General features: G+C 34.3%; 2 protein-coding genes across 2 annotated transcripts; one reads left to right on the top strand and one right to left on the bottom strand.

Annotated features, from left to right (window-relative positions):
- The first annotated feature begins 127 nt into the window (after positions 1 to 127).
- Positions 128 to 2,666, top strand: LOC140841706 (RNA polymerase II transcriptional coactivator KIWI-like). The gene is made up of 4 exons (XM_073209334.1): positions 128 to 304; positions 464 to 569; positions 1,952 to 1,974; positions 2,314 to 2,666. Exons 1-4 carry the CDS (start codon positions 173 to 175, stop codon positions 2,371 to 2,373), a joined length of 321 nt encoding a protein of 106 aa, XP_073065435.1. The 5' UTR covers positions 128 to 172; the 3' UTR covers positions 2,374 to 2,666.
- A 3,474-nt stretch (positions 2,667 to 6,140) lies between these two features.
- On the bottom strand, positions 6,141 to 16,105 carry LOC140841705 (ultraviolet-B receptor UVR8-like). The gene is made up of 12 exons (XM_073209333.1): positions 15,791 to 16,105; positions 10,584 to 10,770; positions 10,205 to 10,351; positions 9,516 to 9,597; positions 8,951 to 9,106; positions 8,137 to 8,310; positions 7,858 to 7,929; positions 7,345 to 7,416; positions 7,084 to 7,202; positions 6,886 to 6,971; positions 6,759 to 6,811; positions 6,141 to 6,551 (listed from the first exon to the last, which is right to left on the bottom strand). Exons 1-12 carry the CDS (start codon positions 15,906 to 15,908, stop codon positions 6,426 to 6,428), a joined length of 1,392 nt encoding a protein of 463 aa, XP_073065434.1. The 5' UTR covers positions 15,909 to 16,105; the 3' UTR covers positions 6,141 to 6,425.

Genomic DNA, 16,105 nt, shown 5'->3' with positions numbered 1-16,105 from the left:
AGATATGACTAGCTTTTTTTTATCTTACAAAAATTCTGATTACTATTGTCCTAAACTAAAATCGCCTTGGGGTTCAACACGACTTTGTTTGTATAAATAGGCGACACCACCCCTTCGACTTCAACTCTCCCTAGTTCGCCTGGCTCAGTGGGTTTGCATTTCGATAGCGAAAATGTCGAAGAGGGGAAACAAGAGGGACGAGGATGAAACACTATCCCAAAATGAGGAGCCTCCGAGGAAGAATCCGAAAACGGCCGCCGCCGGTAGCGTTTCTGATGATTCCGACAATATACACATCTGTGATGTAAGCTCGGTTTCCTTTCATCGTTTTATTTTTGCGTTTGAAGTGCGATGTACAATTCCTTTTCTGACTATGGAAAGAATGTATTCTGCGCACTTAGGTGGGCAGGGTTCATTTCTAGAATCTTTGATACTGACCATGAAAACGTATGTTTCGTTATAGTTGTCGAATAATCGGAAAGTATCGGTGAGGAACTGGCAAGGGAAGATTGTGGTGGATATTAGGGAGTTTTATGTTAAAGATGGCAAGGAATTTCCTGGGAAAAAGGGTAATTTTCATTTTCCCTTTTTCAATTTAGAGGATAGGCAAATGTTTGTATCGAATGTTAAGTCTATTCGATAAACAAAATTTCGTCTTTTACCTTGTTTAGTTTGTTCGAAGACTTCTTGAGTATGGTTGAGCGTGAAAATTGGTGCGTGGCCTTTGCTTTTTTTCCGGAAAGCATCGTCCCCTATTTTCTCTCCTTCTAAATTCATATTCTTAGGACTCAAGTGCTAGAATTTATTTCTTAAATAAAAATGAAAGAGCATTGAAAAATGAATGGTTAGATAATATGTGATAGCTAATAACATCGGTTGAGAAACAATGAAAGCTTATCATTCACTTGTTTTTTACAGTATAAAGGTCTTTAAAGTTTAAATGGATGGCATTCACGGATGTATTTTTGAATTGAGTGAGAAGTATAAATTGATAAGACAGGTACATACCTGACCAGATGACCAAACTAGAGAGGGAGTGTGTGAGAGTGGGTTTGAATAAGCAGAAAGACAATTAGATTACATAGTGTCGTGATGATGATTGAATGACTTGAATCCCACCTCAGAAAGTCTTGCCCTTTTGTAGGATAGTCTCTTGTGCGAGCAACTCTATTGTCTTCTCTGGAGGGGTTTATCATGTGTATGTCTTTTGTTGAAAATCAGCATATTATTTACAGAACATAAATAAATATGGGTGGTTGAGGTTCAGTATTCCCGGTGTGCTTTCTGAGAGAGACTACATCTTTTAGCTTTGATTTGAGTTCTTAAAATTCACTTTGCAAATTATAACTGTAAAGTAAGTTTTAATATACTTCATTTTCAAGTGTCTAGATGTGTTTCCTAGCATGTGAAGTCGTTACTGCTGCCCCCAATCGTACCTAGTACCTACCCCAGAATAACAGAAGTGTCATTCAAATAAACTTAGAAGGAAAAGAATAAGACTTGGTTAATATGTTGGTTTGTCTGGTGTTCAATGGGTTTTTCGGCTCATGGACAATCGAGAAACAACTTACATGGGGATTCTAAGGATGCATTTACTGAATAGATTACTCCTCAGCTTAAGCTATTGTTGGTAAATTTTTCAATCTTTAGATTCTCACGAAAAATGTGCCCATTCTCCTTCCACCTGGAGTTTGAGAATATGGGTTCGAGTTAGGATTTATCGATTTATTTTCTTCATAATATGGATGTATGCTCCATGTGGGCAGGTCATGCTGAATGACTCATTCTTCAGGTATCAATTGTATTTAATGTAAAATGATTGTAAAACTGATGCATTTTTTCCCTGCGTACCTTTCACATGAAACTTGGTTCTCTCATTTCTATTGATGTTGTTTAAATTTCAATCAAATTATGTTTCATTTTGGCTAATTTGTTTTACCCTCTTCTACAGGCATTTCATTGGGCATTGACCAGGTATGCTTTTTTTTTTTTTGCGTATTCCTACCTTGGGGAAAAACTAAAGAGATAAAATTCCATCAGGCTGAGTTTTGATTGATTTAATTCGAGTAATGGTTTCCAAATTACTTGCATGATAAAAAATTTGAAACTTGTTCTCATGGTGGAAGATATAGCTTAAATAGTGGGTTGAGGCTTTTAAATTTATGGGCTTGAATTTATCCACGTAGAATGAATGAACTTCTATAAAGACTGGAAATATTATATTTCCAAATCCTTCCATCAAAACGAAGCCAAATCTTTTCCAACTTATTATCTCTAGCTCATCAAAATTCTTTCATCACCTGATATTTGCAGTGGAATATCCTTAGAGATCATGTGGATGAAATTGACAGTGAAGTTGGAGGGAAAGCATGAAGTATTGTTTCTCTGATGTGATTTCTGGAAGGAACTTTATTTATCTTGAAATCGAATGATGTGGTGTAATGATGAAAGCTGAATGAACTTTGGTTGATAAGTATGACTATCCTTAGTTAGGGAAGTCAAGACTGTAGTAGGTTCATGAATCATAGTGCTGACTTTCATGGCCATGAATATCCCTAGTTTGATGGTGGCATATTTTGAATATTTTGCTGTAGCCACCAAGATTATAGGCCTGTACATTGACTACACGCCAGGTTTTTTGTTCATAGTGTATGACTTCGTAATCATTGAGTAGTCTTTTTACGTGCTATTGTTTGGAAAGTTATTTCTGCTATAATCGTTTGACCATGTGGTCCTGCGCGAGCAATGAGTCCTTCATGCTCAACCACGTCAATGATAATCATGTACATCACCGGCGTAGCATGTATGGATCCCTTCCCAAGTCATTATTTGAAAACTTGATGGTATTTGATGGCTGTTATTGCGGACGAGCTTAAATTGTGGAAAATGGTCCAGTCATAGAACAACTAGACAACACATTAAGTGGAGTTCTTGAGGTTAAACATATCAAAGAATAAGTCTGTGTCTACTTGTTGAAAGATGAATTTCGGAATGAGGTTCTGAGTTGGACTTGAGCATCACTCTTTTTGGGTTGGGAATCTTAACCAAATGTTCACATCTGAAGTTTTTTCGGATAGTAAAATAGATGGTAAAATCTTAGAGCTGAACTTGTAGTTTAGGAGCTAGTTCTGAAGCTAGGTGGTATTACAATCAGCTTATTTATGCTGAACTCATAGTTACCCTTCAACTTTAATACACAAACTGTGAGGATTTCATGTGATTCCACATGATTCAACTATTGCTAATGGATTTTCAGATGATATATGGTTAATGCACTTGAAATATTATAAAAAAGTTAATACATGAATTTAAATTTAGAGAGTATAAATTTGAAATACCGTTATATCAAATATATCCCTTACTCAAATCTTTTTTTATCAATCTACAACTTGAGTGAATTATATTTTATAATCAGAAAACAAAAATGAAATTTCTTATACACATCATGTACACCATATTTTGTCAAACAAAACAGCCTGGTTTAAGCTTGAATCAAGTTTTTCTAGGCCAAGAGAAATGCAATATTGGTATAACAAGTGATACAGGTTATTTTTAAAAATAAACGATGAGATATGCAATACTCACTCGATTTGGGCTGAAACCCTCAAAAAAGTCTTGTTCTTGGCACCTTTGTTCATCCACTTTTCAAAAGCTTTTGCATCATAAGGAATCCTGATAATTCCTTCATTACAGAAGCCATACTCCTCTTCTGATCTACCCAATAATTCCAAGAACTTCGAATCACACAATGCTCTTGTGTGAACCATGAAACGCCTAGTTTCATCATCCACTCCAACCGCGACAGGGATATACCCTCTTGGTGTCACTGAAGATGATCCTGATTTTAGTTGTCTTAGATGAGGAAAGCTCACGAATCTGCTCAGTTTACTCACTTTCACCCCCATCAGACCGTCGTCGTTGTCGTGGATATGGACACGATTCGAAACAGCGTAGATAAACTGTATCAATGCATGGTTAGAAAACATGTAGGAGTTCAAGGGAGCAAAAATGGATGATTTAAGGATGCGTAGGTACTTGTCTTGATTCATGTAAAGTGATGTTTAATGTTGAATATTGATGTGTCTTTTTTCAACAATTGAATTTTATAATTAGATGATAACTACACATTAATAATTATAATTATAAAATCAAATTAATTATGTATGCACGAATAGATATTGGGCCGTGTCACTAGTCTGGCATGATTTTGGTTTTGTTAGTGAGGTAGATTGCATGCCGTTAAGACAAAGTTGCTCATATTTATTTATTGTATAAACGTAGAAGCTTCAAAAAGGAGGGTGGACAGTTCACTTTGGCCCTTTGGTTTTAGAATACAGATAAGTGACAGATAATTTTATTGGCTTAAATTATATAATTTATCTTATTTTTTAAAAATTTACTTTAAAACGTTTAATCATCTAATCATCAGGTTGATTCGTGAGAGAAATATGATTAATAATTTATGATATGAGCACGATGAATCAATAAATATGATTAATATAATGATTTATATATCTATTACTTTATAGAAATCGAGTCAAACATTATATGAAACTAAGATGTGTAATTAATCGATGTCTCATTATTTGTCTTAGTTCTTAATTAGATGGACAAATAGAAGATTAAATATCAAGTAGAACTGAGTACAAGACTTAGTACATGTAATTCAATTTTTTTAAAAAAAATTCTAACTGTAAATGTAATTTTTAAACATTAAGTCTTAAAACTATGGTCAGTCGTGTACTATTTGAAATTATTGTCTGGCAAGAATTTAAATAATGTATTAATTTAATTGTATAATTTAGTACATCATCGTTTCATGCAACTTTCTTCTAGATTTTTTGTAAAGTCCTGCAGAAAAATAGTTCAAAATTCATTGGAATCTTCTCTATCATCACTTGTTCACATTTCACATCGCATCTTGTACTATATTTTTAATTGTTGGGATTTTTTTTTCAACTATATATTATATTATATGAGGAGTAACTTGCTTTTAAATCCTTAAATTTAAACATAGTTTCGTCTCAAGTACTTATGAGAGAAGAAATATTTCTGTAGTAACTGGTCCATATATTTTATCACGGATGAAAATTTGTACAAAACATTAAAATTAAAATATTGCTATATGATATTTGAGTACCTAATGTTTTAGATCTGATAGAAAATATAAAATTTTCAGTATAAAATTAGAAAAAAAAAATATTAATAACACCTGCTACATTTTTTTGGGTTCTAAAATGTCGTATATTAGCATCAGATTTGAAATATTTGATATTCAAATATCATATTTTCAATTTTTTGTACATATTTTCATATGAGAGAAGACATGTCATTAATATCATTACATATTTTCATATGAGAGAAGACATGTCATTAATATCATTACTTGTTTTTTTTTTTGAAAACATATCATTACTTGTTATATGCACTTGAGTGTTCAAAAATTTTATATTAATATCAAATCTAAAATAATTGATATTCAAATATTATATATCAATGACAAAAATCTGTGTGAGACGGTCTCACGGGTCGTATTTTGTGAGACGAATATCTTATTTGAGTCATACATGAAAAAATATTATTTTTATACTAAGAGTATTACTTTTTATTGTGAATATCGTTAGGGTTGACCTGTCTCATAAATAAAAATTCGTGAGATCATCTCACAAGAGATATACTCTATATCAATATCATATTTTTCACGTCTTGTACTGATTGTCATCCTAAAAAAAATGTGATCTCAACGTAGGTAGAAATATTTTTTGTGGATAAAAGAGTGCCAACATAAGTGTTTTCTGATAGAGACCAACCACTAACCCTAGATTTGAAGATTTAAAGTTAAGATTGCAGACTTATTTTACCTTTTAAATATAATAAAAAGGAATATAATATAATATTAATATATATTAATATGATCACAACCTCTTTTAAATAAAATGGAAACGAAAAGAATAGACATGTAAACAAGACATTGAACAATTTCCAAATAGTTATACTTTTCGGACCAAAGACAATGTAAAACAAATATAATTCTAACAAAAAAACAAACCACAATATGGAAACAATGTAAAACTTAATATTGAAAGTTTATAAAATTTGAAAAAAATTTCACAAAAAATATTCTTTTAAATGAAAATTTATCCCTCAAATACTTCAAGAACACCACCAATTGAACAGTTTAATCAGTGCATAAAATTAACTACAGCTCATAATTGATTTCTCTTCACTTCACACTACAATTTATTTCAACTTGACAACACATTTCCTTGAATATTCATTACATGATGAAGATAAAGCTTTTAGCACATAACTTACTTCTCAATTATTAATCAGCAAAAGCTACAACTACTAAGAAGGGTGGAGTTTGATTCACAAAGTTTGGTTATCTGATATCTTCATCCTCTTGACGTCGTAGGCAGGGACATTTAGAGTTTTTGATTGTGTATCCGGCTGGTTTGGTTATCTGATATCTTCATCCTCTTCACGTCGTAGGCAGGAACATTTACGTCACTTATGTTGTCGGTTAATAATCCGACTTGCTGTCCTTGAACCTGCACAAGAATCATACTTTCTCGAAACTATCTTCATCGTCCAAGAAACTTTAGAGTTATCGATTGTGTATATGATTGGTGGTGCATTTTTCTTCTGTGTTGTAGTGTGGAATAGGATTTCTACACTTCTGTGAAGTCCATGACCAATGCAACTCCAGGTAATCTAACACAGGTAATTTAACGCCATAAAATATTCATGTGACTTACATTTTCATCTGGAACAACTGCATATCTCTCTGTCCGGGAAACCGAAGATTTTTCTGCTACAAAGCTTTCTTTACTACAAGATTATGCAATGGATGCAAAGATAAATAACAGCAAGTGTATTTGGCACCTGACGATGTGTCCGCTTTTGAGATGTTTATGTGTTGTCCACCTGATCCATCTCTACTGAAGGCCACTATAATTTTTGGAACATTTCTACAAGTTTCATATGGCAGCTATTAATTTCAAGATTCGATTCGTTTTGTAAGTTAAAAAAATGTCAGCAATGGAACATAAATAAATAGAAGGGTGGGTGATATGATATTACAAGTCAACAGAGTCTCCATGACCAAGTTGACCATTAGTACCCCTTCCCCACGAGAAGACATTTTGCCATTCAGTGACGGCAAGGGTATGCCTCCAACCGCATGAGATTTTCTCAACTTTCTGCAATAATTAAGTAGAATAGGAAAAGTTAATGAAAAGAGAATTCCATATAAAGCTTCACTATTGAAAGAGTTCAGGAAAATGGCAAGTTGAAAAGTTGAACCAGTGAATATTGAAAGAATTGAGACAAGAAATTATATGCCTGATCAAGTGGAAACGTGACTTGTACTGGTGAGCAATGATCTATATTGTCGCCGACGCCAAGTTGTCCAAACTGTGAAGCAGAGAAGTTTTTAGAAAGGGAATAATCATCACGATTTCAATAACCGGGTACTATGAAAAAGACGAGACTGACTATAACCTCGATTACCCTAGTGATGGTGATGGTATATATGATCATATTTCATTACTTTATGATTATTATTCTCGGTTGGTTTAATTCTTTTATATAATCTTGCAGCTTGATGGGATTGCTTTGGGGAAGAAAGGACATTTATCTACTTAGTATTTGCTTATGTTTAAATTAACAAGTGTTGTGCTAGGTCATCAATTGTATTGTCTGTTTAAGTCCTAGGTTATCTATTGCTTGTTATATATCTGTTCAAGTCCTAGGTTCTCTATCTATTGTTGTATATCTGTTTAAGTTCTAGGTTGTCTATTTATTGTTATATTTAGCTTTGTTAATTGTGCAACATAAAATAGGAAGATATCCAACCTTATTCCAACCCCAACCATAGAGTTTTCCATCTGTTGCCAGTGCCATCGTATGTCTCCAACCTCCCGATATCTGACAAAATAACAGCCACAAGAGTGTCGGAAATGAGTCCATAAAGCCTATCAGAAATAGTTTGTTTCAAGTCAACAGTCGACCAAGAAATGTGAGGAATCTGCAAGGATCCACATGGGCTGTTTCCATTTTACAATAGATTGAATATTATAACAAATCAGCAAAAAAAGGTTCTGCTTCCCAAGTTATGGCAGAGAGATAACTTACTTGAGAAATACAATTTCCACTCAAGGATTCAAGCTTATGAGGGATTAAATGATCCTCAAAATCCCCATGTCCGAGTTGTCCATATTTGCTCCATCCATAAGTATACAAACTACCAGAAGAGGAGACTGATATAGTATGTCGCCATCCACATGCTACCAAAACCATCTTTTCACCCTGCAAAGTGATACTATTATAATGGTAAGGGAAAGGAAGAGAAAGGCAGTCAATTAAACTTAGAATTAAAAATGTTATTTGACCCACGAAAAGCGACTTTATAGTAGACCCCCCTTTAAATGATGAGCAAAAGAGATTTCTTCGGGCATGCAATTATGTCTCAGGCACTTTTCTTTATCAGCACAGCATATGAACCTCACACTACTTTGATGGCTTTGTTAAGAATTAGTTCTTTCAACAAGTTATTAGTCAGATCTTATTTCCATGGACAAGTTGCTCACTTACTTTCCCAAAGCTGAAGATCTATGTTCGAATAACACAGGGTATATATTATATAATTTTTCCTCTGCTTGTTCGCTTCCTTTCAGTAATCGCCTTCTTTGTGAAGTAAAAACTGAGAAACTGGGAGATAAAAGTATGCCCTTTTCTGACCTTCTAACATAGCACGTATAGGAAGAAGACATTGAGGTAACATCTAACTAAGAGTCAAGGTTAGCAAGAACAGGATTTTCTCGAATTGCATGTTCTCACACTCTTTATGCCTTAATCCTTTACGGTGAGAACATGTGCATGCATAGATCTTATGATATTAGAATGAAAAAATTATGGCAACATTAGTCATATATTAAGAGCAGTATACCTTCACAGATGAAACTATCCCTGGTAGTAAACGATCATCTCTATCACCTAATCCCAAATTACCATATCGACCCCAGCCCCAACCATAAAGCTCGCCATCTTCTGTTACTGCAGCTGTATGTTCAGCACCAGCAGCAACCATTTTAACAGATATTCCCTACAAAATGCGTAAAACGTTTCTTTTATCTCTAAATGAAATAATCAAATTATTTGCAACATTAAATATATTAACTTGTTCTTGCCCAAGATATAGTTTTTGAAAGAAACATTAGGAGGTGAAAAAATATATATGTGCAACGAGTCCTAAGATCATGGTGTGTTTTTCATTAAGGCACAGTTTCAAGTCACATATAAGTAATTACATTAATTAAATCATTGAATTTAAATTACAATATTATCCTTAATAAATAATATTATTAATATTTTGTTAATTATTAACACATGATAATATTGCACAAAAGTGTGAGGACAGTTACCTGCTTTCCTAATTTATTATTATTAAAAAGTTAAGTCCTGAAAGTAATCAATGCTTTGAAAAGTTCCTTTACGAGATTAACTGACAATACCTGGAAAGTTTCAATCTTCCTAGGTACAAGTGAATCCTCCGTGTTCCCAATCCCCAGTTGACCATTTTGATTCCTTCCCCAACTGCAGTTAAGTAGAAGTAAGATCCAAGTGCAAAACTAATATATACATAAATCTTCTAGGATAAGTACTTTAAACTGCATATTGTAAAAAAATTGCAAATTATATCACAATGATTAAATAATTTGATATATTTCATACGTCGCTTGGAATAATATAATATGTGACTTAGAACGACATGTAATTGTTTGTATCTCAAACGTTTTACCCATTGCGCAAAACAATACTCCCCACTCGGAAGATTCATAGTTCAGAAGAGTACAGTCGGGACAAACATTTGCTTTAAAATTTTAGAAAGTGAAGGTAAAAAGAAAGATTTTCTTGGAAAGTTCTAGCTTTGAAATCCCATCCAGGAAGAAAGCAGCCCCCCTATAGGAAATTCAGTATCCTACTATCATAGAGAAATTGAGTATCCTACTATAATAGAGAAGTGATTCTAAAAAAAAATTCTGCAGTTATTTGTAACTCATCGATATTTATGTATTTAACCTTTCTGTAATTTCAGATTCTTAATTTAAGCTCGTAAGAGTATTGAGCAAATACGATATATCTGGCTAGAGAAGTACTACGAATGTGAAATTGCACAGGGTCCACGACATTGGAAACCAACCTCTGAACCTCGCCATCCATTGTCACTGCCAAACAATGGGTGTCCCCACAAGCAATTTGCTTGATCTGTAAGCCTTGTAAGGCTTTGACTGGCTGTGGAGAAAACAAGTCGCTAGAGTTTCCATGGCCTAGCCTCCCAAAATCACCCCTACATTTTTTGTATGGCGAGCCAATATCAATGCAATAATTTAAGATAGTTTAGAAGCATTCTTGGCCTCAAAACTCCCAAGAAACCAAAGATTGGGCAGTGAAAGGAACAGAAACTCGCTAAGATTAATAGTTGAAGGTTAAGTTCTCTGGCAAGTGAAAACTAAAAGACATCATTCTTGCACGGGTCAAAAAACTTTAAACACAAACATTTTGCTCAACAGAAGACATACCATCCCCAGCTGTATACTTGTTTTTGTGACTCCGAGTAAGCAGTTGTATGGTCAGCTCCACAAGACACAGACACTATTTCCTTACCATCCAATCCAGTCAAGTGAGTGGGATAAAACCGATCATCTGCATCTCCATGTCCTAACTGTCCATCTTCACCTCTTCCCCAAGAACAAACAGCATTACCAGCTGCAACATATGAATAAAATTATTATTTCACTGCATTCAGTCCCTACCATCAAGATTGTCCATTTAATGCAACACAGAACTAACTATAACTTAGTTTCTCATCACTTCCCAGTCTTATACACCAAATTCAACAGATAAGAAAAACATGTACAATGCTCACCGACTATTAGCCACAAAGTTCATACGTGATCCCCCAAGATTATTTTCACAAGGGGTAAGTAAACAGATCAAATCCAGGATTAGCTATATTTTATCAGCTTCATTTTCCAACTTTTATAGTCCGTGTCCTCTGTTCCTAATATTAAGAAATTAAACTTGTTCGGAATGTTTATCCTGAACTTCTCAAGCACACAGGGAAAAGAATTCTGGCACACTTGAAATTTGCTGTGCATGTCACTTTCTTAGAATTTTCGGAACATAGTTAAAAAAATGCTATTACAGGTAACCGAGTCCCAGAGTAAATTGTCAAACGCATACATATAAGTCAAATTCTTTTATCAGTAATGTAATCATAAATAAAAAAAGAAGTCGTAGTTATGGTTCAGTCCATCTAAGAAAAAATTACAAAAGTCTAACAAAAAGATTGGAATCTCATAACTATTTTAAATATTTGTCACTGCAATCCAGAAAGATTATACCATTTTAAAATCATATTGTATATCATACAGATCTAAGAAGTTGAAAAGTTTTTAATTTAAAAATGAGCTATAACCAAACAATCTCCTCAAAATTCGCCCCTGGTCCAAGAAACAACACGCAGCATTAACTACTATGTGTATCCCAATATTTGTCGAAACAGAGGGTGCCGCCTAGTCAAGGAAATATCCAAGCAAGAATGCATCATTGTCCCCACATAAAATAAGCAAGTGTAAACTTCATTAAGACTATCTCCAACCCACTGCACCACATTCTGCACTACATTCTGCACTACAATAGTGTAACACTAAATTCATCTCCAACCTATCTACACTACATTCTACACTAAAAAAGAATATTCTCAGAATATTCTTATAATATTAATTTTAATTCAATAATAACTATTTATAATTCCATTACACAATTATACATAATAAATATAATTATATTATTTCATTATTTATTAGAAAATCGATTAATTATTTATTAGAAAATCGATTAATTATTTTATATACATAAAATAATTATTTAATGATACAAATATTTTATTTCAATATAATCATTGAAAACGATATATATATAAGTTAAAAAAACATTGAAAATGATACAAATATTTATTTTAAGAAATAAATACGATACAAGCACAATATTAAACATTAGAATTACTATATTCTTCCCATAAGTGCTCAATTAACGCATTTCGTAGTTCATAGTGAGCATCTCTGTTTTTTATTTTTTTATACCGAGAGAGAAATTCTTTGAATCTTGTACTTTCGTCATTGACCACCATTTCCACATCGGCAAGCGGTGCTTCTCTTGCATCTTCAATTGGTGCACTGAGGTCACGTTCATCTTCAATAATCATGTTGTGCATGATAATGCATGCTGTCATTATATCATGCAAATTGTTTTTACGCCACGAACGTGCTGGATTTGCCACGATTGCAAATCGAGATTGAAGAACACCAAATGCTCGCTCCACATCTCTCCTACACGACTCTTGTTTCATAGCAAAATATCTTTTTTTCGGTCCAAGTGGGTTACTGATAGTTTGCACAATAGTTGACCACTTTGGGTAGATACCATCTGCTAGGTAGTAGCCAGTATTATATTCTTTGCCAAAAATAGTATAATTGGCAGGAGGAGCAATGCCTTGAGCCAAATTTGAAAATATATTGGATGTCTCTAAAACATTGATGTCATTATTTGATCCAGGCATACCAAAATATGTGTGCCATATCCACAGATCATAATCGGCCACTGCTTCTAAAATAATTGTTGGAGACCCACTTCGACCTGAATATTGCCCAGCCCAAGCAGTAGGACAGTTCTTCCACTTCCAATGCATACAATCCAGACTTCCCAACATTCCTGGAAAGCCTCGTTGTTTACCAATATGCAAGAGTCGAGCAACATCGTTGGCTGTTGGAGCTCGTAAGTACTGGGCTCCAAAAACTTCCACCACTGCTCGACAAAACCGTTGCAAGCATTCAATTGCAGTTGACTCTCCTATTTTGATGTATTCATCGATCGCATCCGCGGCCATGGCATATGCTAACATTCGAATTGCATCTGTTGCTTTCTGATTAGTTGATAACCCTGGTCGTCCCAAGCCATCACTGCGTTGTATGAAGTAGCTATCATGATTCTTGACACCATCCACAATGTGAAGGAATAGATGACGAGACATCCGAAATCGTCGTCGGAAAATACCTTCATGAAATCTGGGATTTTCAGCAAAATAGTCGTTGAACAAATTCTGATCGGCTATTTCTCTATCGCGGTGAATTACAATGTGACCTGGAATGGATCCTCTTCTCGGACCTTCGTTAACTTGTTGATTGATGTAGGTGTGTAGTATCGTATTGCGTGCATGAATATGGCTAATGATCGCTCCTTGAATCTCATCAATGGCTTTATCGACGATCAAATAATTAGTAGTTTCATCTTCATTATCGGATAATGACGATGAGCCTGATGAAGAATTCATTTCTTTTAATATAAATTGTTTGAAAAATGTATACCACGAATTAGAGTTTATATAGAATTTATAAAGATAATATGGATTAGATTTCCTATCTCGAAATCTTTTCATCCATAAAATTAGATTTCATTAGATAAGGAATCTCATCCAATGGCATAGATAAGGAATCTCATCCAATGGTGATCTCATCCTTGTAACATCCGTAGGATTAGATTTCGGTAATCTCATCCGACGGATGGTACACAGATGAGATTTTGGTTTACCAGATTACTAAATATCATTTAATAAATTTTATTGTTTGTATCATAATTTTTTTGTTTGTTTGTTGTTGTTTTTAAAATTAGCCGATCAGAATTTGTTCAACGACTATTTTGCTGAAAATCCCAGATTTCATGAAGGTATTTTCCGACGACGATTTCGGATGTCTCGTCATCTATTCCTTCACATTGTGGATGGTGTCAAGAATCATGATAGCTACTTCATACAACGCAGTGATGGCTTGGGACGACCAGGGTTATCAACTAATCAGAAAGCAACAGCTGCAATTCGAATGTTAGCATATGCCATGGCCGCGGATGCGACCGATGAATACATCAAAATAGGAGAGTCAACTGCAATTGAATGCTTGCAACGGTTTTGTCGAGCAGTGGTGGAAGTTTTTGGAGCCCAGTACTTACGAGCTCCAACAGCCAACGATGTTGCTCGACTCTTGCATATTGGTAAACAACGAGGCTTTCCAGGAATGTTGGGAAGTCTGGATTGTATGCATTGGAAGTGGAAGAACTGTCCTACTGCTTGGGCTGGGCAATATTCAGGTCGAAGTGGGTCTCCAACAATTATTTTAGAAGCAGTGGCCGATTATGATCTGTGGATATGGCACGCATATTTTGGTATGCCTGGATCAAATAATGACATCAATGTTTTAGAGGCATCCAATATATTTTCAAATTTGGCTCAAGGCATTGCTCCTCCTGCCAATTATACTATTTTTGGCAAAGAATATAATACTGGCTACTACCTAGCAGATGGTATCTACCCAAAGTGGTCAACTATTGTGCAAACTATCAGTAACCCACTTGGACCGAAAAAAAGATATTTTGCTATGAAACAAGAGTCGTGTAGGAGAGATGTGGAGCGAGCATTTGGTGTTCTTCAATCTCGATTTGCAATCGTGGCAAATCCAGCACGTTCGTGGCGTAAAAACAATTTGCATGATATAATGACAGCATGCATTATCATGCACAACATGATTATTGAAGATGAACGTGACCTCAGTGCACCAATTGAAGATGCAAGAGAAGCACCGCTTGCCGATGTGGAAATGGTGGTCAATGACGAAAGTACAAGATTCAAAGAATTTCTCTCTCGGTATAAAAAAATAAAAAACAGAGATGCTCACTATGAACTACGAAATGCGTTAATTGAGCACTTATGGGAAGAATATAGTAATTCTAATGTTTAATATTGTGCTTGTATCGTATTTATTTCTTAAAATAAATATTTGTATCATTTTCAATGTTTTTTTAACTTATATATATATCGTTTTCAATGATTATATTGAAATAAAATATTTGTATCATTAAATAATTATTTTATGTATATAAAATAATTAATCGATTTTCTAATAAATAATGAATATAAATAATTAATCGATTTTCTAATAAATAATGAAATAATATAATTATATTTATTATGTATAATTGTGTAATGGAATTATAAATAGTTATTATTGAATTAAAATTAATATTATAAGAATATTCTGAGAATATTCTTTTTTAGTGTAGAATGTAGTGTAGATAGGTTGGAGATGAATTTAGTGTTACACTATTGTAGTGCAGAATGTAGTGCAGAATGTGGTGCAGTGGGTTGGAGATGGTCTAAGTGGAGTACTCCAGTCCATGAAGAAAAATATCTATGAATTAAATAAGCACTTACATCAAATCAAAGCCTTATCTTATATCAAAGAAAATAAATGAAATGTCAAAGTCCAAACGAAGATCAATTGCGGACACAAACCTATGCAATACCACGATTTATTATCAAGTAGGAGCAAGTGGGGACCGAAACGGCAAATTTGTCGACTGGTTGTCCCCTTAACTGTGTAAAAATACCAACAAGTTCTACTTACAATTATTCCAAATATATTGTGAACATGAACCCAAGATTTTAAATTTTTCACTGATTCAAAACATGGATTTAGTCCCTGTTGACATGGATCATGTGCAGAATCTTGCAAAATATGTTAAGATTGGGATTTGGACAAACTCAAGCCCAACACATAACGACGAGCTTGTAAAATTTTCCATTTTTCCCCGAAAAATACAAACTTCAAATATACACACACAGACACAAAAAGCTCAGCTGCCTAGTTTCACGCATGAAATATGAACATAAACTCACCGAGTACGGCAACAGAGTGACTTGCACCAGCAGAGATGAGAAGAACCCCACGAATCGGACCAGAAATCTCCTCATTCCCAGAACCACCTCCACTATGCGTTTGCCCTTCTTCTGCCATTTCTCCAAAACGCCAACTTTCTCGCCTTTGCAATAATTCTTTTGTGGGTGGTCTTTTTCCGATTTCGTTAAAACGCTTTCTTGGGATTTTCGAGTCGAAGATTTTTCTCCAACTTCCACGCAAGAAAGTCAAAGAAAGTGGGAAGAAAGAACGTGATGGTTCAGAGTGATGAAGTCAGCAATATGACAACGAAAGAG

The sequence above is a fragment of the Primulina eburnea genome, chromosome 9 (genome assembly GCF_022965805.1).
Source record: "Primulina eburnea isolate SZY01 chromosome 9, ASM2296580v1, whole genome shotgun sequence".
Classification (NCBI taxonomy): domain Eukaryota; kingdom Viridiplantae; phylum Streptophyta; class Magnoliopsida; order Lamiales; family Gesneriaceae; genus Primulina; species Primulina eburnea.
The sequence above is the reverse complement of the archived record's forward strand: the minus strand, read 5'-3'. Positions and strand labels throughout refer to the sequence as shown.